This window comes from Colletotrichum gloeosporioides (genome assembly GCF_011800055.1).
Source record: "Colletotrichum gloeosporioides strain Lc1 chromosome Unknown consensus_7, whole genome shotgun sequence".
Lineage (NCBI taxonomy): Eukaryota > Fungi > Ascomycota > Sordariomycetes > Glomerellales > Glomerellaceae > Colletotrichum > Colletotrichum gloeosporioides.
The window spans coordinates 389,992-417,394 of NW_025544652.1; the positions used below are offsets into that span (position 1 = coordinate 389,992).

General features: G+C 58.1%; 10 protein-coding genes and 1 pseudogene across 11 annotated transcripts; 6 read left to right on the forward strand and 5 right to left on the reverse strand.

The window, feature by feature from the left end:
• On the forward strand, positions 1 to 1,028 carry GCG54_00001531 (uncharacterized protein; the record flags this gene model as incomplete). Its single annotated transcript, XM_045401647.1, has 2 exons — positions 1 to 148; positions 232 to 1,028. The coding sequence occupies 2 exons, from the start codon at positions 1 to 3 to the stop codon at positions 1,026 to 1,028; spliced, it is 945 nt and encodes a 314-aa protein (XP_045270376.1).
• Positions 1,029 to 2,715: 1,687 nt separating this feature from the next.
• On the forward strand, positions 2,716 to 3,934 carry GCG54_00001532 (uncharacterized protein; the record flags this gene model as incomplete). The annotated part of the gene is made up of 2 exons (XM_045401648.1): positions 2,716 to 2,840; positions 2,896 to 3,934. The coding sequence occupies 2 exons, from the start codon at positions 2,716 to 2,718 to the stop codon at positions 3,932 to 3,934; spliced, it is 1,164 nt and encodes a 387-aa protein (XP_045270377.1).
• A 2,153-nt stretch (positions 3,935 to 6,087) lies between these two features.
• GCG54_00001533 (uncharacterized protein) lies at positions 6,088 to 7,221 on the forward strand (the record flags this gene model as incomplete). Its single annotated transcript, XM_045401649.1, has 2 exons — positions 6,088 to 6,092; positions 6,153 to 7,221. 2 exons carry the CDS (start codon positions 6,088 to 6,090, stop codon positions 7,219 to 7,221), a joined length of 1,074 nt encoding a protein of 357 aa, XP_045270378.1.
• Positions 7,222 to 7,942: 721 nt separating this feature from the next.
• Positions 7,943 to 8,450, reverse strand: GCG54_00001534 (uncharacterized protein; the record flags this gene model as incomplete). The annotated part of the gene is made up of 2 exons (XM_045401650.1): positions 7,943 to 8,121; positions 8,300 to 8,450. The coding sequence occupies 2 exons, from the start codon at positions 8,448 to 8,450 to the stop codon at positions 7,943 to 7,945; spliced, it is 330 nt and encodes a 109-aa protein (XP_045270379.1).
• Positions 8,451 to 9,439: 989 nt separating this feature from the next.
• Positions 9,440 to 10,543, forward strand: GCG54_00001535 (putative GTP-binding protein YjiA; the record flags this gene model as incomplete). Its single annotated transcript, XM_045401651.1, has 1 exon — positions 9,440 to 10,543. One exon carries the CDS (start codon positions 9,440 to 9,442, stop codon positions 10,541 to 10,543), a length of 1,104 nt encoding a protein of 367 aa, XP_045270380.1.
• A 386-nt stretch (positions 10,544 to 10,929) lies between these two features.
• On the reverse strand, positions 10,930 to 13,928 carry GCG54_00001536 (Leucine--tRNA ligase; the record flags this gene model as incomplete). The annotated part of the gene is made up of 2 exons (XM_045401652.1): positions 10,930 to 13,287; positions 13,341 to 13,928. Coding segments are annotated over 2 exons (2,946 nt in total), but the record flags the coding sequence as incomplete, so codon positions are not given.
• Positions 13,929 to 14,868: 940 nt separating this feature from the next.
• On the forward strand, positions 14,869 to 16,902 carry GCG54_00001537 (Methylenetetrahydrofolate reductase 2; the record flags this gene model as incomplete). Its single annotated transcript, XM_045401653.1, has 1 exon — positions 14,869 to 16,902. One exon carries the CDS (start codon positions 14,869 to 14,871, stop codon positions 16,900 to 16,902), a length of 2,034 nt encoding a protein of 677 aa, XP_045270382.1.
• Positions 16,903 to 17,317: 415 nt separating this feature from the next.
• GCG54_00001538 (uncharacterized protein) lies at positions 17,318 to 18,517 on the reverse strand (the record flags this gene model as incomplete). Its single annotated transcript, XM_045401654.1, has 3 exons — positions 17,318 to 18,081; positions 18,166 to 18,318; positions 18,412 to 18,517. The coding sequence occupies 3 exons, from the start codon at positions 18,515 to 18,517 to the stop codon at positions 17,318 to 17,320; spliced, it is 1,023 nt and encodes a 340-aa protein (XP_045270383.1).
• Positions 18,518 to 20,705: 2,188 nt separating this feature from the next.
• On the reverse strand, positions 20,706 to 21,712 carry GCG54_00001539 (uncharacterized protein; the record flags this gene model as incomplete). Its single annotated transcript, XM_045401655.1, has 3 exons — positions 20,706 to 21,198; positions 21,254 to 21,475; positions 21,534 to 21,712. 3 exons carry the CDS (start codon positions 21,710 to 21,712, stop codon positions 20,706 to 20,708), a joined length of 894 nt encoding a protein of 297 aa, XP_045270384.1.
• A 1,456-nt stretch (positions 21,713 to 23,168) lies between these two features.
• On the reverse strand, positions 23,169 to 27,270 carry GCG54_00001540 (annotated as a pseudogene). The gene is made up of 5 exons: positions 26,032 to 27,270; positions 25,119 to 25,962; positions 24,672 to 24,979; positions 23,508 to 24,635; positions 23,169 to 23,432 (listed from the first exon to the last, which is right to left on the reverse strand). Coding segments are annotated over exons 1-5 (3,783 nt in total).
• On the forward strand, positions 23,256 to 27,390 carry GCG54_00001541 (putative phosphoribosylformylglycinamidine synthase; the record flags this gene model as incomplete). Its single annotated transcript, XM_045401656.1, has 2 exons — positions 23,256 to 24,996; positions 25,046 to 27,390. 2 exons carry the CDS (start codon positions 23,256 to 23,258, stop codon positions 27,388 to 27,390), a joined length of 4,086 nt encoding a protein of 1,361 aa, XP_045270385.1.
• Positions 27,391 to 27,403: the final 13 nt, after the last annotated feature.

Here is a 27,403-nt window from a genome sequence, read left to right on the forward strand (position 1 = left end):
ATGTTGTCCAAGGCTATTGCCGTCCTGGCGGCGGCGACGTTGACGTCGGCCGCTACGCCCATGGGCTTCATGCCCGCCTCCAATACTCCCCTAATTGTCTCCTTCCAAGGCATTTCGGCGGTGGACGGCGTGAACCTTCCCAGGGATTGTAAGTGCTGCCCACCTACAGACATCATCACAGGGAGGAAGTGTAGGCAACGCGCAGCGAAATAGAACCTAACAACACGTCAGCTAGCCAAAACGTCCCCACGATCGCGACCGAGCAGAAGCTGCAGGGCCAGTACGCCGTGATGATGGTGGACATTGACGTCCCGACCAACCAGCCCCCGAAGACGGGCACGCTGCTCCACTGGATGCAGACTGGCTTCACCTCCGCCGACACCCCGACGATCCTCAACACGACCGCGGGCACCAAGACGGTCTTCGTGATGCAAAACAAGATGAACGCCGCCGCCCTCGCGCCGTACTTCGGCCCCAACCCGCCCGCGCGAGAGCCCCTCAGCCACCGCTACACCTTCGTCGCCGTCGACCACACCCAGATCTCCCAGCAGGGCCTCATGGCGCTCTCGGGCGCCGCCCAGAACCGCCGCGACTTCAACCCCATGAACGCCCTCATGGCCGCTGGTCTGCAGGACAAGGTCGTCGCGGGCAACTTCTTCCGCGTCACGAACGCCGGCCCCGTCGGTGCGGGCACGGGAATGGGCACCGGCCCCTCGCGCGGAAACGGCACCGGCTCTGGAACTATGCCTGGCAACATGCCCATGCCCATGCCCGGTGGTGGCGGCGCGGCGCCTCCCTCGATGCCTCCCCCTACCACCCCGACCACGCCCGGCGCGAACCCTGGTATGGCCCCGATGCCCGGCATGAGTATGACCCCCGGTATGACGATGCCCATGCCCGGTATGGCCTCGAACCCGCCGACCGGCGCTCAGCCCTCGAACCCGATGAAGGCGGCTGCGTCCGTCCCTGGCCTGAACCTCATGGCCGTGTGCCTGTGCGCCGTCGGTACGCTGTTCGTCTGGTTGTGATCCCCGCCCGCTCTGCACATATGGGTATAAAAAGGGGACGATGGGGGAGGAGTTCTTTCTGTTAAGTGGGGAGAGGCCAGAAGATCCTAACTTTCTTTCTCTTTTTCTTCTTCTGGCTGCCGCCTTTTGAGGGGAGCTGCGTGTGTGGGATGCGCAATGTAGTATATAAGTAGAGGAGCATGCCAATGCGACAGTTCATACGCGGCACTGAACCATGACGGGCGTGTGTGTGTGTGTGTGTGTGTGTGTGTGTGTGTGCGCGCGGGTTAGTTGTTGCCGATACCCAGCGACGTTGGTATCTGTCCCTATCAATTGAGTTTGAGGACAAGAGTACGCCAAGAAGATCGTGTATTCGTATACACGGGAATGGAGTTCCACCGGCGGCAACGGGTCATCGTCTCCGCCTCGGGAAGAATCTGGGCCCTGGACGAGCTGCGAGATACCCGAGACGGGCGGCTCGCAAGCCACCGAAGCCCGCCGCCGCGCGGGATAGTTGCTGTGGTCACGTGCTCTTCGTCACGCCCTTCCCCAATCAAGTGGGCCCTCGTCACGACTTGCCTGCCGTAGTTTTTCCCTCTACCCAAGCCCGTTCACCGGCTCCGCAAAAGCCACCCGCCAGTTCAATTGACTCCCGCGCGCGCCCACTCACTGTTTTCTGTCCTGCTTGCTTTCACTTTTAAAGGCCAGGAGCAGTCCGTAGATTAGCATAACCGCCGTCCCCGAACGGGCCCTAGCGGCGGATGTTTTTTTCTTATTTCCTCCCTAAGCATCTTTTGACTGCATTTGATATCGATCATAGCAGCGCTGCGGATTCTCTCCTGACGCTGTCTTCTGACTAAGGTAATGAATCATAACCGAGCGGCTGCGCTTGCATTCGTAATGCGCAAACAAGCCCGTTCTTCCACTTCATCAGTCATTCTGCACTCTGCGAAACGCCCCCCATAGCCACGCGCTGGGCCGCAGCAGCAAACACTATCGCACATGATGACCACTCGACTGGGGGCGGCGTCACACTCCAATAAACCCCTGCGAAACGGCACAAAAGACACAGCAGCACGGGAACATGTTGCGCCGCGCAGGCTGCGAAAATGTATCCGCGCCGCGTTGCGCCGTGCGCTCAGGTCCCCTTTTGATAACATTCGGAGACAATTTGGTATCCATAATTGTAGAAAATTAATCGGGGCAACATCTTTTTGGTTCTTTGAGCTTTGAATGCTGCTGTTCCGTGCGGGCTTAGTGATGCTACGGAAAAGGCTAGGATCTCGCATTTGCAATCCGATTCCTCGCGGGATAACTTCCTCTTGATCCGCCTTGCTGGATCTTGTCTCTTTTCTTCTTCTTCTTCTCCCAATCTCATATAAAGGTTGCATATCCCCTTCCTGAAGCTGGTCAGGAGTTCGGCAAGTTCGCAAAACACAACGGCACGCAATTCCCGTTTCGAAACGTATCGGAAACCTAAACGAGCACCTTCCCAGCAACCCTTTAAAGCAAGGACCAGCAACTGCAGCTTGCTTCTCGTTGGAGCTTCCTCTGGTCGACTCTTTTGAACCAACACCTCAACACGCAAGACCTACTTTTATTGTTCAATATTACAGAATCCTACATCACCTAGAATCTTACACTACTTAGAAAGCGATCTATTCTTTCTTCGTTTGAGATTATAGAATCCTGCATTGGAAAGCGCAAGATGCCTACCCTCGTCGTTCTTGGCGCCGGCCTGTCTGGCCTGCCTGTGGCGCATCACGCTCTAAAGCACACGGCCGCCCAGGTCAAGGATATGAAGGTCATTCTGGTGACGCCCAATGCTGAGCAGTAAGAGAGACACCGTTTTAGACACGCATATGCAGCACACTCACACGCATCACAGCTACTGGAACATGGCTTCCGTCCGAGGCGTCGTCCCCGGCCAGTTCGGCGACGACGTCCTCTTCTACCCCATCGAGCCCGAGCTGGCCCAGTACCCGAAGGAGCGCTGGGAGCTCGTCCTCGGCAAGGCCGAGACGCTCAACGACGACAAGAACAACGTCGTCATCGCCCTCAACGACGGCTCCCGCCGCACCATCCCCTACGACGCCATCGTCATCGCCACCGGCACCCGCGCCAAGGAGGGCATGCCGTGGAAGGAGGTCGGCACCACCGAGGAGACGAAAAAGTCCCTGCACGGCGTGCGACAGCTGCTCGCGGATGCCAAGAGCATCGTCGTCGCCGGCGGCGGCGTCACGGGCGCGGAGACGGCCGGCGAGATCGGCTTCGAGTACGCCCAAAAGGGCGGCAAGGACGTCTACTTCATCTACAACGACACGCTACCGCTCAGCCCGCCGTTCGTCGACAACGTCCGCAGGGCGGCACTCAACGAGCTCACCAAGCTCAAGGTGAAGCTGATCCCCGAGACCAAGGTCACTGCGGTCAAGACCGAGGCCAACGGGCAAAAGACGCTCGAGCTCACGACCAAGGACGGCAAGAAGACGACCATGACGACTGACGCGTACGTGCCCACAGTCGGCTCGATCCCCAACAGCTCCTTCCTGCCGTCCAACATGCTGGATGCGACAGGCCACGTCAATCAGGACGCCAGCCTGCGAGCGCCGGGACACGACAACATCTTTGTCGTCGGCGACGTCGGCAACCTGGAAGGGGAGTATGGCCGCATCGCAGACCTGCAGACGCAGCACGTCGTCAAGAGCATCCAGGCACACTTCACCGGCGCGGCGAGGCCCGCGGATTACGTTGCGGACCCCAAGGTGCTCGCAGGCATCACCATCGGCCGCAGCAGGGCGACGGGACAGATGGGCACGTGGAAGCTGCCCAGCATCGCCATCTGGCTGTTCAAGGGCCGGTACATTGGCACCGACTACGCCAAGCAGCTTGTCGAGGGAAAGCGGACGCTGCAGGCCAAGAACTGGTGAGCGGCTTTAGAACATAAAGATAGAACGGGGTGGAGAGAGAAGAGATCCGGATTAATGGGTAGACGACGACGACGCATGTTTGGAGTTTCCGGCGCTTGTTGGTTGTCCCGGCAGTAGGGCTGGCTGTCCCGTCCCACTGTTGCTTTTCTCCTGGGACCTGGGTTCTTTTGCGTGGCGACTTGGGGAGTGAAGGAGGCGAATTCGTTTGGAACGGTCCTAATTACCACATGTTCTCAACTGGACCGCGCTGAATACTATTAATTTTATGACGAGCATTCTGGTTCCAAACGTGGTGTTGGCGTGGTGAACTGTAAACGGTCAAAAGCAGGTGGAGAGGAATGGGCGCTAGACTCATGCAGACGGTAAGGTACGTACCTCCAGCAGACTGCGGCAAGGTGTGCTCAGTCACGTGCGACGACCTAGGCACCTCAAGCCGTCCGCCCAGTGGGTCCGTCTCAAGGCGGACTAGCGCCAAATTCCTCGAGCTTCAAAATGGCGGCGCGCTGCGAAAATTCTTTCGACCTTTCTTCTTCTTTTTCTTCCTTAGATCAAAAAGTAACCCAGAGCTGCCACGACCAGCACCAAGTAGCTCCACGGTGTCGAGTTGCCTTTTCCTCTCCGGAGGGAATGCTCTGCAGATTGAAACCCTTGATTATAGGAAGTTTTTCCCCTGGCTCTTTCGGGCGATGGGTGAGAAATGCTGTTGATGGGGGACATGCTTTCGAGCACGCTGAAGTTTTTTTTAAGTGTCTTTTAAAAAACCGACGCTTGTGTGCATATGAAATGACGGACTGAACGGAACCTGATCCAGGCTGGATGAGCTTTCCTCGGCTTAGCTGAAGCTGAGCTATGGACGGGTGATGAGGAGGCGCTCTCGCGTTATGACCATCGTTTGTGACACCTTCCCGGTGAATGGGTGACGAGAGTGGAAATGTCTCGATCCTGACCTTGCCCGTCCAGGACTGTTGCCAAGTTACGCAAGAAGCCTGGACTGGATCTGCGAGCGTGTCTCCTTTCGTGCTCATGCTGTTGTTCATTCAGCCTGTGGACTTGCTGCATATTTTCCACGGGAAGCTCTCGCCTTGTGGAGATGCGATCGTCGCTGAGGTCAGCTAAGGTAAGGGAAGGGAGTAAGTGACCCGACCCGCCCTCTCCTCTGGATCCATTCGTTGCCTGTCAATGCCTGTCAACGGCAGTTGCCCAGCTAAGCTCTCAACCGCTGCGAATGTGTAAGCTTGGGGTTGACTGATGAGCCAGAGACCGCTTGGGTTCTAGACTGTTATTCCCGAATTTGCACGTGTCTCGAGTTGCTTGTCGCTTCTGGGACCGGACGGCCCTGTCGTTGAGGTTGCAACGATGCCACATGTCTTGGCCCCTGACTACATTCTTGCGCCGTTGCTCCAAGCACGCAGCTCCGCGTCAGGTCCAAGGCACCGCACCGTCCAGTCTCACCCGGCACCTGCCTTCCCGTTTTCCTGTTGGACCTGCAGTCGCCATGGTGGTGCTGTGGTGTTGAACCTTCTTCAACTCGCTCGAGATGCAGTATCTGATGATGGATGCTTCTTGCTGTCGTTGAATGACCTGCCTCCTCTCCAATGTCCATATTCAAATGTAAGAATCATCAATCACATCTCTCGGGCACCATTCTCCCAGCATCCCAACGTCGCCCCTCTGGACCCATCATCTCCCATTGTCCCGTCCGCCCCCGGACTGAGGAATGCATCGTAATGTCCCCCCATTCCCTCCCTCTGCTTGCTTTCATGCGATGAGGACAGTCACCCAGGGGCCCAGGCTCCCGTGTGTTGAGCGCCTCGCCCAATACCGGCAACATTGCCCTTCGCTGTCTGTCTTCTCTATAAGACGAGGCAAGCCGAGCTTCATCCTGCCCATCTCTCGGATTAGTTCTCTCCTCCCCAGTTCTCTCAACCCCCCAGGTCTTCCGCCCGCCGAAGAACTCTCTCTCGCCCACCCAGTACACTCGTTGGACTCTGTCCCCTCACATTCGTTCCCCTCGCAGGATATCCTGTCTGTCGCTCGTTTCGTACAGCTCAATCCCGCTCTCCTCTCGCTCGCCAACCTAATCCGCCCGCCCCAAACACCCCTGCCAATCCAACAGACAACTTCCCAGAGCTCGTACAGGAACAACCGCAAAAATGAGGTTTGTCATCACTCTTCTTCGCGCGAGGTCCCACCACTTATACTAACCCCTCTTCCAAAGTGTCGGCCAACTTACCAGCTCCGCCTTCGTCACTTGTGACCCCATCCCGGCCACGGTGACGGTGACCAGCAACGTCTACACCACCGTGTACACCACCACCGCCCTTGCCGCCAACCCGACCACCTCATGGACTGCCACCTACACCATCACCGAGGTGTGCTCCGGCTACCCATGGGAGTACAAGACCCACGACATCCCCCCGTGCTTCGTCCCCACCACCGTCTACTGCGAGCCCTGCGCCCAGAAGACCATTCCCATCATCTGCCCGGCCCCGTCCATGACCGGCGGAGTCGTCATCAACGGTAACGGTGTCACCGCCAACAACATGCCCGTCATCACTGCCGCTCCCTACGGCGTGTACGGAGGCTACGGCTCCTACGGCGCTGGCAACCAGCAGCAGGGTGGCTCCGGCGGTCCTGGTGCTCCTGGCGGCGGCCCCGCTGGCCCCGGTGCTTCTGGTGCTCCCGGAGGTGGCCCCGCTGGCCCCGGTGCTTCCGGCGCCCCTGGCGCTCCTGGCGCTCCCGGTGCCCCTGGTGCTCCCGGCGGTGCCCCTGGCCAGACTGGCACTGGTGGCTCCGCCCCCGGCTACGGTGTCTATGGCAGCTACGGCGATTACAGCGTCCTCCCCGCTGCCCCCGGTGCCTCTGGTACCCCTGGTACTCCTGGCTCCCCCGGTACTCCTGGCACTCCCGGACAGCCTGGTACCCCTGGACAGCCTGGTGCTCCTGGCTCCCCTGGCTCCCCTGGCTCCCCTGGCTCCCCTGGTGCCCCCGGCGGCGCTCCTGGTACTCCTGGCGGTGCCCCTGGTACCCCCGGCGGCGCTCCTGGTACTCCTGGTGGCGCTCCTGGTACTCCCGGAGGTGCCCCTGGTACTGGCGCTGGCCAATCCGGCGCCGGCCAACAGCCCGGTGCTTCCGTCCCCGCCGGCGGTGCTCCCGGCGCCAACCCCACCGCTCCCGGCACCGGCAAGCCCTCAACCGTCGTCGTCGCCTCGGCACCGTCCCTCAAGCAGAGCCTCGGCCTCCTTTGCGGTATCGCAATGGCCGCCGGCTTCACCGTCTTTGCTTAAGTTTCGCGGCCACCCCTCTCTCACACACACATTTCCACGACTAATCTAATTCCTTCACGACCAAAGACAAGATCCCACAAGGGGGAGGGAATGAAGCATGTACCTGGGCATACGATTAGGGGATGTTGCTTGCTCTTCCTTTGTTCTTCATTTTTTTTCTCGCTCGCATGGAGAAAAATAGAAAGACCTCATTTTATCCTTCCTGAATGTTTTCGCACAAGTTGTTTTTCTGTTACTAATTGGCGGCATTTGGTGGCAGTACTACAGATTCTGCCCCAACCAAGCGGAGTTGGACATAGGTGGGACAATGGGACCCTCGGGTGTCGCGTTTTCATCAATTGAACGATTTTAGATTGAGTATGAATACAGGTTTCCATGGGTGTTTTGTTCGGATCCCTTCCTGCTGTGTGCTATCAACCGTCTCTGCGATCCAATATTGGGAGAGTACGTGTTGATGTTTGTACCATTTTTCATGAAAGGTGCGAGTGTAAAAAGGTGTTCGTCCGCGCTTTGATCCTCACCCGTCGCCAAGAGCTTTTGACATAACGACGGATGGGATGACGTTAGGGAGGGTGAGGACTTTTTCCCTCCCGGTTTGGTCAAAGTGGTTCTACTTGCGAGTGTGAGGGTGGATGAAATTTCGAAAGAAAAGTAACGCCAAACGAGTTCCCCTGATTCATTCATTCAGCCTGCTCTGCAAAGTTATTCGCGTTCGTTCTCTTCATTCCAGCACGCCGTCCTCTCCCTTGCTGCGGTGCTGCTGCCGGATGAACTCCTCCACCTGCGCGTCGTTGTACGGTCGTTCCGGGGGGCCAGGGATGCCCGGGCGCGAGATCTTTTCCTCCTTGTCCTCTGGCGGGTTGCCAAGGATCTTGGCGGCGGCTGGAATGTACTGTGTCACTTTTGTGGAATGTATGCATGAGCTATACCGTACCGGACAAAAGAAAACAGGTGGTGTTGTTGGTGTTCGTGGCTGTGGTGGATGCTGTATGAGGATTGGGCAGAGAGAGAGAGAGAGAGAGAGACAGAAAAGACAGAGGAGAGTGTGTCGTGACGATGCTGGGATTTGGGCACCCACCTTTCTCGATGATCGGGTTCTGCTTCGGCGGCTCGTCGGGTTCCCGCGCGTCGTGCGCCGCTTGGTCCAGCTGCTCCTTGAAGCTCATCTCGCGGCCGTTGACCGTCGTTTTGGGGGCGGGAGCGAATTTGGTATTTGGCTGGGCGGACATGGTGACAAGGTGGACGGACGGGAAGTGTCAGACGTGGGTGAGAGTGGAGGTTGCGCTCGCGTGCCAGTTGTTGTCGTCGGTAAGGCTGAGCTAGGGAGGTATGGAGCTTCGGGATACGGATGGGAAGGATTTCGCCAGGTGGGAGGGACGGTAGAGACAGTTTTCGGACCAGGTTTACAGAAGTAGCAGGCGTCGCAATTGAGTTTTCGTCAATGTGGCGGAGCAACAAGCATCAAAGAGGCTAAGAGCGAAGAATTGGGTCGACGGGCAAGTAATAAGGAGGAAAGAATACGCCTGGCAGGGCTGGGGACTGGGAGGGCGCGCGGGGTGGGAAGGGCTGCTTCTACTAAATAGGTAAGCCTGATAGGGTGACGGACGGTGATGCAACAACGTGGGTGACGGGGGATAGACAGAGAGCCTGACCAGATGCAGGTTCAACTACCAAAACGCGCGTCCCGGTGCCGAGCTATGTGATCATAAGTCTGGGCGGCCGGGTGGGCTTGCAGCTTGGCCTGTCGTGCTTGATTGATGGGGACCGATGCCTTCGATCCTGGGGCTGGACTGGGCCTTTACCTAGCACTCGGAGCTTTCTTGCCGTCCGTCTATGCTAGCACTGCTAGGTATCCGTTAGGTGGCCTGGTTTGCTTGGTTCTGCGTTGTGCAACAGCCAAAAAACAGGTGCGGCGCATGGTGTGAGGTAAGAAGGGCGCCTCCGCATTCTGGGGCCAATGACGTCAAACCGCCTAGCTCGGCACTGCAGTCCCCTTGGCTGTCCCGCTAAGATAACCTTATTACGTCGCTGGAAGCTTCCTTATCGGCTCTTATCGGCTTCTTATCGCCCTTCTGCCCCTCCATTCCGCTCGAGTGGCCCGGTCCCTTTCGCGGCGGCATTTTCTTCAACGGTGATCTGACGGTTCATCCCAACCTACCCACTGGGCCTTTTTCTTTTCTTTTTGACTTTCGCAACAGCGCAACCACGCTCCCTAAAGATGGCTCCGATTCCAATCACAATCATTACCGGCTTCCTCGGCTCCGGCAAGACGACGCTGATCCTCAACCTCCTCCCGCAGCTCAAGGCCCAGAACCCGGACTACAAGCTCGCCCTGCTCAAGAACGAGTTCGGCGACCTGGCCGTCGACTCCCAGCTCGCGTCCTCCAACGCCATATCGGGCGTGCAGGAGCTGCTCAACGGCTGCATCTGCTGCAACCTCGTCGGCCAGCTCAGCACCGCCCTCGAGGAGCTGCACGCCACCGTCCGCCCCGACCGCATCGTCGTCGAGACCTCGGGCTCCGCCTTCCCCGCCACCCTCGCCCTCGAGGTCAACCGCCTCGCCCGCGAGACCGGCAACTACGTCCTCGACGGCGTCATCAGCGTCATCGACACCGAGAACTGGAAGGGCTACGAGGACACGAGCTACACCGCGCGCATCCAGGCAAAGTACACCGACCTCATCGTCTTCAACAAGTGGGAGCTCTGCTCCGAGGACCGCTTCGACGAGGTCCTCGACCGCGTCGGCGACCTCGAAATCGAGATACCGTGGGTCAAGAGCCGCAAGGGCTGGGTCGGGGCCGACCTCGTCTTCGGCGTCGACGGCGGGCTGGCGCAAGGGCTGACGGAGGACGGCGCGGCGGCCAAGGACCACGACCACGAGCACAACGGGGAGAAGCACGCGCACGACCACCAGACGGAGGTCGAGGTGCTGTCGGTGGAGCTGAAGGGCCCCAAGGGCGCGGCGGTCAACTCCGAGAAGCTGCAGGACCTGCTGCGCGCGGCACCCAAGGAGGAGGTGTACCGCATCAAGGCTGTGCTGACGGCGTCGTCCACGGTGAGGGGCTCCGATGAGGACGATGCCGCTCCCACGCCGCCGCACCCGCAGGGGCGGTACATCCTTAACTGGGCGTTTGGGAGATGGACGTTTACGCCCATTTCCGAGGGCGGGGCCGAGCACGCCTCGAGCGAGGGCGCATTGCTGCGCATGACGATGATCTTGGGACGCTACGAGAGCGCAAAGTGGAAGAAGAAGCTGGAGACGGGGTCTTTCTTAGAGGTTGAGGGAGGCGAGGGTGAGCTGGCTGTTACAAAGATCTTATGAGTAACGACGTAGATGATATACGGTTACGAGACACGGCGCATAGAGGAGTATAGACATGAACATGGGAAGGGAGAGCAGAGATAGAGTCTCGAATGTAGACATTGGGCGACAGGATCTGTGGTCGAAGAGTCAAGACCGAATGCAAAAATTTTTTTACCTCAAGTTTTTTGTCCCTAAATGAACCCCTTCTGACGATGGAATTCGTATAGTAATGTTGGGGAGGTTGATTCCTCAACCTGTAACGCGACATGCGCAACGCGGCATGCGTACATGAACGCTAGTCGGCTTCACACATCAAGTCACCACTCTACACTGACGAGATCTGGGAGTGATGTTTTACTGTATTTCTATGTTTTACAAGCGCCGGGTATCATATCTTTACACCTCTAGACCACAAAGTTCATCGTCCTGCCACCCCGCGCGACAATGACCCTCTTTGGAGACCTGACGTCAAGTGGGCCGCTGGAGAACTTGGCCTTGCCTTCGTCAGACTTCAAAACCTCCGCCAACATCCATTCCTTCAATGCATCACCCTCTAGGTCAGACGGAGGGGAGGGAATCTCCGCGACACCACGCAGCTTGCCGTTAATCTGGATAGCCACGGGCTGCTTACGGGGTGTCAGCAGCGATTCGGTGTTGTCCCTTACGGGGAAAGACGACCGGAAGATAGAACCAGCATCAGGGTATAGAATGCTCCAGCATTCTTCCGCAAAGGCGGGTGTGACAGGCGCCGTCAGCCGCAGGAGTGTAGACAATGCCTCTCTCTGGATCAGTGGGCTTGCACCCGTGTTGTCGAGCAGAGTCTTGGTCAAGCCCATGAGGTCCGAAATGACCGTATTCAAGGAGAAGACCGTCTCGTAAGATTGTGTGACAGAGTCAATGGTCCCTTGGACAGCTCTCCAGATGTGGATATCCGCATCCCAGGTGGCCAGTTCACCAGCACTCAAAGATCCCAAGTTGTTTGAGCGTTCCTCCAGATCCGTCTTGACAGAAGTTCCTTCAGCCTCAGTAGTTGACTTTTTAATTTTCTCTGCGTGGTCATGCAGCCTCTGAAGCCATCGCGTAACACCGCTAATCTTGCTCTCGTCCCAGTTGAGGACTTCGTCAACAGGTGCCTGGAAGAGCATGTGGGCTCGCGTGGAATCCGCGCCGTGCTTGGCGACAAACTGCGTCGGGTCAACTCCATTGTATTTGGACTTGGACATCTTCTCATAGGACACATTCGCCGTCTCGCCTGTGGCGATCACCTTCGGGGTGGAGCGGTCCTTCAAGTCAACCTCATCCGGCTTCAGGAACTTTCCAGTCTTCGGATCGGTGAAGGTCTCGCCGTGTACCATGCCCTGGGTGATAAGTCGGGAGAAAGGCTCGTGAACTGCGCCCTCCTCCGAAGCTGGGAAGAGAGGAGTTGTAGCCAGGAATTTGTAGAAGAATCTGGCATAGAGCAGATGCAAGATGGCGTGTTCAACGCCGCCAAGGTACAAGTCGACAGGCATCTGCTTTGCGGCCTCGATCGAGAAAGGTTCCTTCTCATTGTGAGGGTCCGTAAAGCGAGCATAGTACCAACTTGAGTCGACGAATGTGTCCATGGTGTCAGTGTCCCGCTTGGCCTCACCGCCGCACTTGGGACAACTTGTGTTAACCCAGTCATCGGCTCTTTCCAATGGGTTTCCGGGTTTTCCGTTCGCCCAGTGTTCATCAACTTGGGGCAGTTTGACCGGCAGCTGGTCGTCAGGAACAGGGACCGGGCCACAGGAGCCACAGTGAATAACCGGGATGGGGGTCCCCCAGTATCGCTGACGGCTAATGAGCCAATCTCTTAACCTCCATTTCTCCACAGGCTTCGCCAGTTCTGATGCCTCGAGGATGCCGACCAACATGCGACCAGCCTCCTCGGATGACTTGCCCTTGAAAAGACCGCTATTCGCTGTCATGACTCCATGCTCAACAAACGGATCGTTTACCATTGCGGATGTCGACTCATCTTCAGATGCTGCCAAAACGAACCTCACAGGTTCATCGTAGTGATGCTCCTTCCAGAAAGCATTGTCTCGCAAATCATGGCCAGGCACGCCCATGACGGCTCCTTCACCATAGTCCCCTAGCACGTATGGCGCTACATAGACCGGGATAGATGCCTTTGTAGCATCGGGGGTCTGTTCGTGGTAGGCCAGCGGGTTGATAGCCCTGACGTGAGGAAGGAGGTAGCCAACCTTAGAGTCCTTCGGCAGTCCTGGAAGAGTATCCAGGAAAGCTTGCAACTCGGGGTCGCTCTTAGCCAAAGAAGCGACAATGGGGTGGGTAGATGCCAAGGCGACATATTGAACCCCAAAAAGGGTGTCAGGTCTTGTGGTGAAGACCTCGATGGCGGCATGGATGTCGGAACCCATGGCCAGGACGGGGAACTTTATAACTGCGCCCGTCGACTTGCCCAACCAGTTCTTTTGTTGAGCAAGAACTCTCTCGGGCCAAGCCTCGTCCTTGGCAAGGATCTCCAAATCGTTTAGCAAGGATTCTCTAAACTCAGAGATGCGGAAGAACCACTGCTTCAGCTTGCGTTTCTCAACCTTGGCTCCTGATCTCCAGGAACACCCCTCGGCATCCACTTGTTCGTTCGCAAGAACCGTCATGTCGACCGGGTCGTAGTTGACCTCGGCTTCGTCCTGATAGGCGAGACCGCGTTCAAGCATCATCAGGAATAGCTTCTGGGTGTGCTTGTAGAATTCGGGATCGCAGGTGGCGATTTCCTGCAAGACACTGTGTCAGACATGGAACCGAACGACGAACTTGATTAACAAACCCTTTCCCAGTTCCAAGTGCCGTTCATGATTTCCAGTTGCTCCTTCATCTTTGAAATGTTGCTTTTGGTCCAAACGGCGGGGTCAATTCCACGTTCAATGGCAGCGTTCTCCGCCGGAAGTCCAAAGGCATCCCAGCCCATGGGTAGCATGACCCGAGAGCCTTTCATTGTGTGGTATCGGGAGAGAACATCGGCAATCGTGTAGACTCGGAAATGGCCCATGTGCAAGGTGCCTGACGGGTACGGAAACATGGGCAGGACGTATTTGCTCGGCTTGCTGGAATCTGTATCGTCTGCGGCAGACTTCGAGGTCTTCCACTGCTGGCGCCATTTTTTGTCCAGAGCAGGAAGGTCGACAAGACCTCGCCTCTGGGCGGCGGCAGCCAAGCATGGGCTCGCGAAGGGTTGCGGGTGTCGGTAGGCCAAGGATGGTGAAGCTCGCGCAGTTTTTGCGAATGTCGCTACGGCCCGAGCAGGCCACACGCGGCCAATGTGTCTTGCGTGGATCAGTTGCATCGCGACGGTTGTGTCATGGCCAATTGACGACGTCGGTGTTGAAATGAAGTCGGCGAGGTTGTAGTCATCCGTCGCTGTCACGCTATCGTGGGGTTTGTGGAAGGGAAAGTGACCTCGTTTGCACCTGCAAGCCGAGCTCCATCAAAAACGGAGAGCTCTCGGAATGGCGCCCAGAATCCCTGCAGGGTCCTCTGCCACTAAAATTCCGGAGGGTAGGGCGGACCTGCAGGGGAACGTCATCTGTCCCTCGCACCCCTGGGACAAGTCGTCTTGGGGTATCACACTGTTGGACCAGCCCATGCAGACGGACGAGATCTTACTTGGTGTTTGCTTGCAGGGCCCTGCCGCCTCTCAACCATGATAAGACGAGCTGCGCGACCGGCCGTGACCACACGACATATCATTTCCCCCTTTTTCACCATCTTTTGTAAATAAAGGGGGTTTTCTCCAAGGTGTAACAGCCAGGGACAGCCCAGCAACCAGCACGGAAGAACTAAAAACCGTTAGGGGCCGGCGTAGACACTGTGTACCGGCTTCACCGCCCTGCAGATGTGTCATCTGAAGTTGCGGTCACAGTATGCGCACCGATCTCCTTAAAGCGAACTGCCCCGCCATCGCTCAAATGTCTTTCAATATCTTCGTGGATACGCCTTTTGTGCTAAGGAATGACGACAGCGCAAACAGACCAATAAGGTAGCATTCAAGTCCATCCAGACCAGAGCGGCTTCCACCGTTGAGCTCGTCGTACCCCAGACGTCTTTTTTGTTGTCTCTCAATTGCCGCCTCTACGCACGTCACTTGGTCTACCAGGTGTCTCAGGCAAATTCTCAGACTCACCCGCTGAGCACCCCGCCTTACCCCTCCACCGAGGTCTGATATCAACGGCACACGACCCCAGACTTTTCAGCTGAGGGCTCTCTTCTCCGACGTGGGAGTCGCAGAAGGCCAGAAGTTCGAATTGACCACTTATCGCCTCAACGATATCGGGATACGCACAGCTACCACGCTCAAGATGGACAAGATAACGGACAAGATCGCCGCTCTGCCGGCAGATGCCAACTACTTCTCCCTCGAGTTCTTCCCGCCCAAGACCGTCATGGGTTTCTCCAACCTCCGCGACCGTCTGGACAGAATGGAAAGGGCCCTGCGCCCTCTCTTCGTCAACGTGACCTGGGGCGCCGGCGGTTCAACCTCACAAAAGTCCCTTGAGCTGGCCGAGATCTGCCAGCGCGAGCTGGGTCTCACGACCTGCCTTCACCTGACGTGCACCAACATGAGCCGCAAGCTCATCGATAAGGCCCTCGAAGACGCAAAAGCACTCGGTATCCGCAACATTCTCGCCCTGCGAGGTGATCCCCCACGCAAGAGTGAGTACCGCACCGCTGAGGACTCCGACGTCGAGGACATGGACGACTTCGTTTGGGCCATCGACCTGGTCAAGTACATCAGGAAGAAGTATGGCGATTACTTCTGCATAGGAGTTGCCGCCTACCCCGAGGGCCACGCTGATGAGAGCCATCCCCTCGGCCAGAGCTTCGAGCACGACCTACCCTACCTTGTCGACAAGGTCCAGGCCGGCGCCGACTTCATCATGACCCAGCTCTTCTTCGACATCAAGGCTTACGACAACTTTGAGAAGGTGCTTCGCGAGCACCCCAGCGGCGCCTTCAAGACCATCCCCCTTCTGCCCGGTCTCATGCCCATCCAGAGCTACCAGATGATCAAGCGCACCACCAAGCTCAGCCACGCCAAGGTCCCAGACGCCCTCATGGCTCGCCTCGACGCGGCCAAGGGCGACGACGAAAAGGTCAAGCGCGTCGGCGTCGACATCCTCAGCGAGCTCGTCGAGCAAGTCAAGGAAGTCAAGAGCAGGACCCCCGGCCCCAAGGGCTTCCACTTCTACACCCTCAACCTCGAAAAGGCCGTCTCCTTCATCCTCGAGAGGACGGGCCTCATCCCTGAGCACGCAGACGACGACAATGAGTCCGCCATCATCGACGACGCCGTCGGTGGCGCCGCCGAAGTGCCCACCGTCCAGCTGAACGGCCTCAACCCCATGTCCGCCGTCCCCCGCGCCCTCTCCAACTCCAACCGCCGCGCCTCCTCCATCGGCTCCGACCCCCACAACCGCGTCATCGTCTCCTCGGCCTCGAATCCCGCCTACGAGACCACCGCCGCCTCCCTCTCCGCGGAGCCCGTAAACACCCGCGCCAACACCCTCGCCATCTCAGAAGGCGAGGGCGTCCTCGGCCGCGAGGCCACCTGGGACGACTTCCCCAACGGCCGCTGGGGTGACGCCCGCTCCCCGGCCTACGGCGAGATCGACGGCTACGGCGTCAGCCTGCACATGTCCGTGACCCAGGCCGTCGGCCTCTGGGGCACGCCCAAGACCGTCCAGGACATCAACAACCTCTTCATCCGCCACATCAAGGGCCAGCTCAGCGCCATCCCCTGGAGCGAGGAGGAGCTCCTCCCGGAGTCAAACATCATCCAACAGGAGCTGCTGGAGCTCAACTCCCGCGGCTGGTGGACCGTCGCCTCCCAGCCCGCCGTCAACGGCATCCCCTCGCGCGACCCGACCTTCGGCTGGGGCCCGCAGCACGGCTTCGTCTTCCAAAAGTCCTTTGTCGAGTTCTTCCTCCCCTCGGCCGACTGGGCCGGCCTCGTTGCGCGGCTGAACGAGGTCAAGGACAAGACCATCTGCTTCTACGCCGCCAACGCCGCCGGCGACTTCGTCTCGTCCGACTCGAGTGGCGGCCTCGTTCTCGAGGGCACCGAGTCGAGCACCAACGCCGTTACGTGGGGCGTCTTCCCCGGCAAGGAGATCATCACGCCCACCATCATCGAGGAGGTCAGCTTCCGCGCGTGGGCCGAGGAGGCGTTCAAGATCTGGGGCGAGTGGGCCAAGGTCTACGGCAAGGGCAGCGCGAGCGAGGCCCTGTTGGAGAGAATACGCTCCGAGTACTGGCTGGTCAACATCATCCACCACGACTTTGTCGAGAGGGACGCGTTATGGAAGTTGCTCAGTGGCGAGAAGGAGATTTGAGTGTTTTGGGGGAAGGCGAAGCAAACGCCAATAAACAAAAGGGGGGAGTACTCGGACGGGCGCACTCTGTAGACAGCAGCGAATTAAAAAGGAGATACCCGTCATTACATTTTTCATATTGCATACCAACATCACGCGCATGAGGATGGCAGAGAATGTATATCATGATGGCCTATTTCCATGGTATCTCAGTTTGTTGAATGCTTCCCACGTATCAAGCCTTGTGGGGAGATTGACTATCTGTCAATCATGTCAATCATCTAATGTACATGTGTTTCCCGTCCTAGGGATACCTTCCCAACGCCAAGCCTCCCGAGATCCTAAGAGAGAAGGGAATTCATAAAGCAAATCTAGAAGGCACGAAAGCAAATCCAAATCCACCCGCCGTCCTTGGTTCTCCCTGTTCTCCGCCATCCTAAATCTCACCATCATTGTTGTCCATGTAATTATTGCCAAAGAGGCCCTGGTCGAAGCTGGCCATCTCGCTGACGACGAAGCTAGGCATGGCATCCTGGGGCTCGGGGTTGAAGTAGAAGCTGTCATCCGCCTGCTGGGAGAAGCTGGGCTGGGACGCGAAGACATCAGCGGTAGGCTGGACGGCAGGCTGGGAGACGGCCGGCTGCTCGAATGACTGGGCCATGAAAGCGGGCTTCGAGTTGACAGGAGCCGGGGCCTCGTAGGCCGGGGCGTTGTCAGGGGTGTTGACCTCGCTGTCAGAGGTGGTCAAGTCGACCGCAGCAACGTTGCTTATGTTGGCAGCAGCGGCGATGGTAGCGGCGCGGCTGGGGGTATTGCTGCGGCGGCTGGGAGTGGTCTTGCCGATGCGGCCGTCGAGGACGTGGTCACGGACCCGCGACTTGGAGGGGGTGTCCTCGAGTGCGTTATAATCGACGTCGTCACCACCCTCGTCATCCTCCTCGTCGCTCAACGGCTGGAGCTTGATGGGCTTGGCCTTCTTGACAGTCGAGCGGCCGCCACCGGAGGCAAGGCGCTTCGAGGGAGTGGCCTTGCGCGGGGTCGAAGCAGCGCTCGAGGGGCCGGCGCCAGAGAGGTTCAAGGCAGTAGCCGGGTTGCCGCCGCTGTTGGCGGTCTGCTTGAGAGACTCGGCGTCCTTCTTGATGCCCCGGAACTGGAACTGAATGCCGTCGGCAGTCGACTCGCCGAAGAACTTGGCGATGTCTATTCAGGCATTAGCATTAGGACTGACAGGTTGGCGACGAAAGAAAATGAACAAAGTCGACAGCAACCAAAAACACGTCTTACCCTTGGCATCCTTGGGAAGGTCTGCTGGGATATGAATACAGTCCATGCCCGACGCGACTGCATCCTTGATGATCTTTGAGTGATTCTTGAGGGCGCGGAAGCGGTGTTGAGCCGCATACTCCGTCATGTCGGACCCAAAGTGCTCGGCGATATCTTCCAGACGTCAGAGACGCCAGACCAAGAATGAAAAGACAAGGAAACCAAGATTGAAATACAAGTAAGGAGAAGTTGAGAGGTCGCACTTACCCTTGTAGTTCCACTTCACCTCGGGGTGAGCAGCGACGATGGCGCGCAGCAGGCGAGCCTGCGCGTCGTAGGTCTTGAAGTTCGTCTTGGAGGTGACGGGAGCCATGTTGATGTCTTGTCTAACGCAGGGCAGTTGCTGTGTCAGTCGCACTCTCTGCTAAAAATATTGAGGGTGGAGGAGGTTGGTGATAGACCGGTGGGGGAGCTGTGTTGAGAGGTGAGGTGAGGTAGCCGTGGTAGAGGTGGAGGAGAGAGGGAACGAGTAGAAGCTCTTGGGAAGGAGGGAGTGAAGGAGTACGGAGAAGGTGCGGTGGGCAAAAATTGTATGGGGAGAAGTTCTGCGTACTCACTGGTAGGATTAAGGAAAGAGTAGTCTCTCAAGTGAGAAATTATAGTACTTTTGGTAAGTGACTGGTGCCTTGAGGTTGACTCGGCAAGGCTGCGATGGTTGACTAGGCGCTGGGTGTGCTGAGTGATGGTAAGTCTTTGTGTACCTTATCTGATGTGGGTAGGTGTTGGAAATTGGATTGGGGACGGAGTTTGAAGCTAGCAGGATTCGTGTGAGGGAAGGTGCTCATGTAGAAGGCAGGACCTCGGCGTTGAAGCTAGGCAAGGGAAGAGACAACGGGGGGTCGTGGCTCACGCAAGACGAGGACCACGACTGATCCGGACCAATGGACTTACCAGGATAGCGTTGTAACGCGGTATTCCAGGAGAACGGTAGGAAAGAAAGACAAGTTTCAATGGATAAGATGTGTTGGGCTAGAGGAGGTTGTGTCAGTTTTAAAATCAGTTGATGATGGTGGATGTGTTTGGTTGTGGAGTGAAGCAAAGAGGACAGGAGCCGAACTTATATCCCGGGGATAGGCAAACCGAAGACTCCAGGGCAGGCGCTTTCGAACGTCTTATTTCGAGGACGGCAGGCACTAATGTTGGCGAGGGTGCTTGCTTGGCTTGGCGAAGGCAATGCTTCATGTCTAGTACACAATGGCATCCTATGCTCGTCCACGCCTCCCCAAAGACCATGAGATGAGCCATGTGCACAGAATGCCCTACGAAGGCACATTGCCCTCATCTACAGATTTGCCTCTGAGAAAATCAAGTCTGGGGCGGCCACAAAGCTTCCACGCAAGAAACTCATAGCAGCTATAGACTTTGGCAGAGTGTGATAGGCTGTGTAACGGAAGGAGACATGGCGCATCTTAAAGACATCGACCATAAGAGAGGTGCAACGCAACTTACCTCTTAGCTCCCGATGGACCCTCAGTCTAATCTAGACCCGTCCCGTCCACGTTTCTTAGGACGCCGCACGAGAGGACAAGCTCCCGGCCAAGACTCTTCGCAACTGTTCCTCAAATCGAACTTGAACTTGCGCTCAAGACCAAATCTCACCAGACAAGGAACACCCACGGAGGTGGGTACGGGGATGAAGGCTGATCCAGTTGAACCGTCCAGTGGGGACCTCGACGTCGTCTGAGATATGACTGTTAGAAATGTCTCGATTTCGTCGCAAAAGGATCGTTAAAGCTCCTGCAGGTCGTCGACAATTCGGGAAATTTCGTCGTCGGTCGAGCAAAGAAAGAGAAAGAGAGAGAGACAGGGTATAGTGACAAATGAGCAGGTTGTGGGGCGTTGGCAGGTCAATGACAAGCGAGTATCATGAAGACGAAGTCCTTTCGCAACGAGCGGACTTTTGATGTGTAAGTTGAGGGCTTACAGCTCCAGGGTCTAGAGACTGCCAGATGGAGGTTGTCGGCGATGGAGTGGTACGGCAGTCGGGTGGCCAACTTGGAAAATAGGAGGTTGGGAGGCTTGAGAAACTCATCAGCATTGGCGACCTTTGGTGAGCCGCAGATACCAAGATACCTGGGCAGCGGCAGAGAAAAGAGCACACCAAAGGAAGAAGAAAAGCCAATGCGAATTAGAAAAATCAGTTATGAAATTGGGTATCCAGACAGACCAACGGCAACCAATACGACAGTCGTTACGCCATACGCGATGCTACAAGCTCGCCCAGAAAGTGACGTGAGAGGTAGTCGCTAACGCGAGTTAACGGCCTGCACACATCTCCAGAGCAAACCAAGCTCACCACTCTCATCAAAACCCCTGCATTCCCATAGCATTACAATTGGCCCCGGGCTCTTGGCCCCTGAAACTCCCTGTCTAATCCCTGTCTAAGCTACTTTCCATATCTTTTGCCATATGTCGCAGATTCTACACCGTATCGCGGGGATCATACATGTCGGCGGAAACGAAACCATTTATACAGCCAAACGCAGAATTACGCATTTCAATTATCGGAGCTCCTTACCGTACGGCGACGACGTCCTCCGTGTGGGGGTGACGCGACCGCTAATGTGGTCGGGCAAAGGCGGCTTATAGACACCGGCAGGGTACTGAGGATAGTTGCCCAGGGCATGCTCCTTGATCTCGCCCTTCTCGCCGTCGCCGTACATGAGGTACTGGACACCGAGGAAAGAGTCGCAGCAGGCCTGGAACATGCCGCACAGCTTGAAGGCCCAGGGAATCTCGGTCGTCGAGGTGAAGAACCAGAACATCTTCATGGCGTCACCAATCAGCCAGCTCGCCAACACGGAGAAGCGGAAGCCCTTGCAGGACTGCGACCGCGCGTTCGCAAAGATCTGAGGGAGGGGCAGCGTCGCCTCAACCGAGAGACCAATGTAGCCGATCAAAACCGAATAGCTCTGGTAAATCGCCGGCACGGGAGAGAGCAGCAGTTCGCAGACGGTCAAGGCGATGAAGAAGTACAGCAGGAATTGCCAGTAGCTGCGATGCTGGTTAGTCGGAGCTCCGCGCAGCACTTGCGAGGCTGTGTACTCACGGCTTGGGCGACCTCCACTGCCAAAAGTGGTACGGTCTCGATGCGCCAAAGACGGGACCGTCGTTGACGTTTGCGAAAGGTGTCGCGGCCTCTCCGCCCTTGGATGACGGGGGCAGACGGTGTTCCAGCGCAATCTTGAGCAAGATGACTTGCATGCCAACCATCAGAATCGCCTGGACGAGGAGGGCGGTGTCAAATCGTGAGCCGGGCCAGTAGAAGATCCTGCGTAGCACCAGCATGTCAGCTCGGGTTCGGAGAGGACGGACTTCGACCCACGCACTTCAGCAGAGAGGCGACCAGCATGATCAACGGGATGTCCAGAGAGAAACCGGCGCTCGACTTGTTCCGGTGCATCGACAAGGCCTGGTCGCTGTAGGAGAGGACTGGCGACATGATGAGGAAGATCGGGGCCAGGTAGCCCGTGAAGGACGTCACAAAGGACGTCAGCCAGTGCATCATCTTGGCGGTTTGTGACACGGCAAGGTTGGATTAAAGATTGGTCAAAAGACAAACACCCAACCGACTCTAACGAAAATGGCAAAAGAGAAAAGAGATGTAATTTTGTCGGTCAAGGAAGGGCCGTCGCGTCAAGAAAAAGAAGGGGAGGAGCGGAGCGCAGCGCGGCGGGCGGGCGGGCGGTCGCAGAGTTGTCGAACCCGATCTTTTTGAATTGGGGATCCAGAACGGCGACTTTAGGGGAGCCAATCAGATGCGGGCCAAGACAGGTGCAGATCGAGCTTCCCACCCAGAATTGCTTGTTTCCAGGTGCCAGTTGACGTCGCCTGGTCCCTCTTACGCTGTTTTAGGAGGGCGAATGACAGGGTTGGTAGAAATAGTACCGCAGAATGGAGCGCGAGGTTCCTCAGCAGGTACCTAAGGTAGGTAGGTAAGGGGGCACGGCACGGGACTGTTGGGCACGGAGACGTGGGAGCATCCCGGAGACCCGAAACCTTGGGCGATCGCACAGCGCCAGATGCGCTACGACGCGGCCGGCACTTTCGCTGCTCGCCGTGCACCCAGGCGCTCTGAGCTCCACTGTATCCGTCCATGTCAACGTGACCAGGTGCTAACACCGCCAAAACCGTCGCCGGCCGGGCCAGCAAGTCAGTGAATGACACGCTGGGCAAAATTGTGACGGGAGCTGCGTTCCAGTGTTGCGCTCGGTTCGGCCCCATCGGATGGAAATTTTGCGATGGCAGGCCCGGCACTGCTACACCTATCCCACGGTCTTAAAGGTTAGTGCGGTTCTTGCGGGGCTTTCCATATAACGAAGCCCCGCAAGTACTACGCTAACCTTTAACACCGTGGGATAGGTGTAGTTCTGGTTAATGCAGCAAGGTCCAGCCAGCCAAAGTGCAGAGACAGGCAAAGATGGACATGGTAGAGACAGTAGAGTCACAGAGCAAGAGGAGGAAATCTAAGGCTGGTGCCAGGGAGTTTCCTCATAATATTTCGATTTTAATCTTGATCCTTCATCCATCACCCAAGCAAGATAACCTTTGGGGACACACTCATCCCTCACAACACGGAATCAACCATGTCCCCACCAGCCACACTTGGTTGCCAAATTTGTTCCGACAACGGCGCACCTCAGGGCCACCAGCCACGATTCATGCGAGCCCCTCCGCCCGGCCCTGGGGATGCCTCACAGCGGGCCCAGTTGTCGCGGGACAAGACCACCAAACCTGGAGAGACTCAGTCAGGCTCCTGCTCCTCGAGGTGAACACTCCTTGATCAGTGAGTCCTGCGAAAAAAAGAACCCCACCATGCACCTCCACCGCCACAAAAATGAAGAACTGCCCCGCCATTCTCGACGCCGTTTTCACGCTACCTTATCGTTTATCTGGCGCCCCGCCAAAATTTTGATCACCCCGCCATGCCGCCGCCGAGAGAGTCACGCAGAATGCTGCAAAACTTATCTTTGTCGCCAACCCTCAATCCGGGCGAGAATTCCCCATTGATCGCTGGCCGCTCTCCGTGTGCAACCCCGACCCGGGCCAGAATGGAGTTCCTCACCCTCGTCGGCGCTGAGGCGTACACGCCCAAGCAGGCCGAAGAGCTCAAGACTCGCATCAACAAGCACGCCAATGTCGCTAACAAGGTCGCCCACGTCGCCGGCATCTGGATGTACTACGTCCACCTCAAGAACAGCGACAACAACCTCATTGTCCAGCAGAAGCTGACCAAGTGGCTCGGTCTTCCTGACCAGACCACCGCCCAGATCGCTGCCAACACGGAGTCGTCAAAGACTTACTATGTTACCCCGCGGAACATCTCTCCCTGGTCCTCCAAGGGTACTAGCATCACTCATGTGTGCGGTCTCGCAGACCACATTGATCGCATCGAGCGCGGCAGAGCCATCACAATCACCTTTGGGCAGCCCGTCTCCGAGGATGACATCGCCTTCAAGGATGTCGTCTATGACCGCATGACTGAGACCATTGGCCTGTCTCGTCCCGACCTTTCCGCCATGTTCATCGAGGGCCAGAGATATCCCCTGGAAGTCGTCGATATCTTTGGCGGCGATGCTGACCCCGTCGACACCCTCAAGGCCTACAACAAGCAGTTCGGCCTGGCCATGGACGAGTCCGAGATTGAGTACCTCGTCGAGGTCTTTAAGCGTCTTGGCCGCAATCCCCACGATGTGGAGCTCTTCATGTTTGCCCAGGTCAACTCGGAGCACTGCCGCCACAAGCAGTTCAACGCCAACTGGACCATTGACCAAGTCCAGATGGGAGAGTCCCTCTTTGGCATGATCAGGAATACTCACAAGTCCAACCCCAAGTACACCGTCTCCGCCTACAGCGACAACGCTGCTGTCCTCGAGGGCGAAACCGCCAGCTTCTGGGCCCCTGACTACTCCACCGGAAGCTGGAAGCTTACCAAGGAGGTGGTGCACGTTCTGGTCAAGGTCGAGACTCACAACCACCCTACCGCCATCTCTCCTTTCCCTGGTGCTGCCACTGGTGCCGGAGGTGAGATCCGTGATGAGGGAGCCGTTGGTCGCGGTTCTGCCCCCAAGGCTGGCCTCTGCGGTTTCTGGGTCTCTGACCTGTTGATCCCTGACGAGAACGCCCCTTGGGAGGTTGATCTCGGCAAGCCTGCCCACTTTGCCAGCAGTCTGGACATCATGCTCGAGGCCCCTATCGGCAGCGCCCGCTTCAACAACGAGTTCGGAAGACCCTGCTTGCTTGGTTGCTTCCGCACTCTCCTCACCAACGTCGGCAACGAGGACTCTCCCGAGTGGCGTGGCTACCACAAGCCCATCATGATTGCCGGAGGTGTCGGAACTGTCCGTCCCCAGCACGCTCTCAAGGAGCTCGGTGACGTTCACGATGGTGCCCACGCCATTGTTCTCGGCGGTCCCGCCATGCTCATTGGTCTCGGTGGAGGTGCCGCTTCATCAAGCGCCTCCAACGAGGATACCGCCGAGCTGGACTTCGCCAGTGTCCAGCGTGGCAACCCCGAGATGGAGCGACGTGCCCAGATGGTCATCGACACCTGTGCCGCTCTCGGCGAGCAAAACCCTATTGCCATGATCCACGACGTCGGTGCTGGTGGTCTGTCCAACGCTCTCCCCGAGCTGGTCAAGGACGCCGGCTTTGGCGGCAAGTTCGAGCTTCGCCAGGTTCACAGCGCCGATAGCAGCATGAGCCCACTTCAGATTTGGTGTAACGAGGCTCAGGAACGATACGTTCTGCTTGTCAACAAGGAGAACATCAACCGCTTCGTCAGCATTTGCCGTAGGTTTACACTTATACATACAAAGCGCTTTACACTAATCGACTACAGGCCGTGAGCGATGTCCCTTTTCCGACGTGGGAACCGTCGTCGCCAAGGACGCCGAGGGCAACGCGAAGCTTACTCTCAGCGACCGTGACTCCCCTGAGAACCCCATGCCTATTGATCTTCCCTTCAACGCTCTCTTCCCCCCTGGCCGTCGCCTCGAGCGTGTGGTCGAGTCTCGCAGACTCGATCTGCCCACCTTCGACGCCGTCTCCGCCCTTACGGCAGCCATCAGCGGCACGGTCAACGACGCCGCCCTCATCACCACCGCCACTGAGCGCGTCTTCCGCATGCCCGCAGTCGGCTCCAAGTCCTTCCTCATCACCATCGGTGACAGGACAGTCGGCGGTCTCTCCGTCCGGGACCAGATGGTCGGCCCCTGGCAGATACCGGTCGCTGACTGCGCCGTCACCGCCACCTCCTTCCAGCTGGGTTCCAACACCCGCACTGGTGAGGTCATGGCCATGGGAGAGAAGCCCCAGCTGGCTCTCATCTCCCCTGCCGCGTCTGCTCGCATGGCTGTCGCGGAGAGCTTGCTCAACCTCGGCGCCGCCGACATCCTCGGCACTCTGGACCGCGTGAAGCTCTCTGCCAACTGGATGGCCGCCGTCAATCACCCCGGCGAGGGCGCCGGTCTCTACGAGGCCGTCAAGGCCATCGGCATGGAGCTCTGCCCCCAGCTCAAGATCTCCATCCCCGTCGGCAAGGACTCCACCTCCATGAAGGCGTCCTGGAAGGACCGCGAGTCCGGCGAGGCCAAGAGCGTGACTGCTCCCATGTCCGTCATCATCACAGCCGTCACCGTCGTCGAGGACGTCCGCAACACCTGGACGCCCCAGCTCCGTCGCGTCGAGGACGTCGGCGAGACCATCCTCCTGTATGTCGATCTCGCCGAGGGCAAGAAGGCCATGGGCGGCTCCGCTCTGGCGCAGTCACTTGGACAGCTTGGAAACGAGTCACCGGACGTTCGCAACGTGGATCTTATTACAGACTACTTTGACGCTCTCCAGCAGCTCCACAAGAGCGGCGTCGTCCTGGCCTACCACGACGTCTCCGACGGTGGTCTCTTGACCACCATCGCCGAGATGATGTTCGCCGGCCGCTGCGGCGTCGACGTCATGCTCGACGGCATCTCCAAGTCCGGCTCCGCCTCCGACATCCTCGCCGCTCTCTTCCACGAGGAGCTCGGCGCCGTCTTCCAGGTCCGCAAGGAGGACGAGATCAACTTCAAGCGTTGCTTCGCCACCTGCGGTCCTCCCCCCGGCCTTATCCGCAAGTTCGGTGTCGTCAAGCGCAAGTCGGACCAGTCGCTCACGATTCGTTACGGAGGAGTCGCGCCTATCGTCAGCTTGGACCGCGCCCAGATGCAGCAGTGGTGGTCGAGGACGTCGTACGCCATGCAGCGGGAGAGAGACAACCCGGCGTGCGCAGACAGCGAGTACGCCACCGTCTCCGACTCGGCCGACCCGGGTCTATCGTACAACCTCACCTTCGACCCCAAGGAGAACATCATGCCCCTGACGGCCACTCTCGGCAGCCTCGTCCGCAAGGCGCCCCGCGTCGCCATCCTCCGCGAGGTCGGCGTCAACAGCCACAAGGAGATGGCCTTCGCATTCAAGGCGGCCGGCTTCGACCCCATCGACGTGCACATGTCGGACGTCCTCGCGGGCCGCTCGCTGGCGGACTTCGTCGGTGTCGCGGCGGGCGGCGGCTTCTCGTACGGCGACGTCTTCGGCGCCGGCGTGGGCTGGGCGCAGTCCATCCTCGAGCACAAGCACGCCCGCCAGGAGTTTGAGAACTTCTTCAAGCGCCCCGACACCTTCGCCCTCGGCGTCTGCAACGGCTGCCAGATGATCACCCGCCTCAAGGAGCTCATCCCGGGCACCGAGAACTGGCCCACGTTCGTCGAGAACGCCAGCAGGCAGTTCGAGGCGCGCTTCGCCATGGTCAAGGTCGACGAGTCCCGCGCCGCGAACCCCTCCGTCTTCCTCCATGGCATGGACGGCTCTTCCTTCCCCATCGCCGTCTCCCACGGCGAGGGCCGCGCCTCCTTCTCCTCCCCCAACGCCCTCGAGGACCTGGGCGCCGACGGCCTCGCGCCCCTCAGGTACGTCGACAACCGCCTCAACGTCGCGGGCGCGGAAAGCTACCCGTACAACCCGAACGGCAGCCCTGGCGGCGTGGCTGGCGTCAGGAGCAGGGACGGCAGGGTCTTCGCCCTCATGCCCCATCCCGAGCGGACCATCATGGCGGACGTCGGCAGCTACGTTCCCCCGGAGCAGGTCGAGGCCTGGGGCGAATTCGGTCCGTGGATCAGGATGTTCAAGAGCGCCAGACGCTGGGTGGGCTGATTTGGGACTGCCG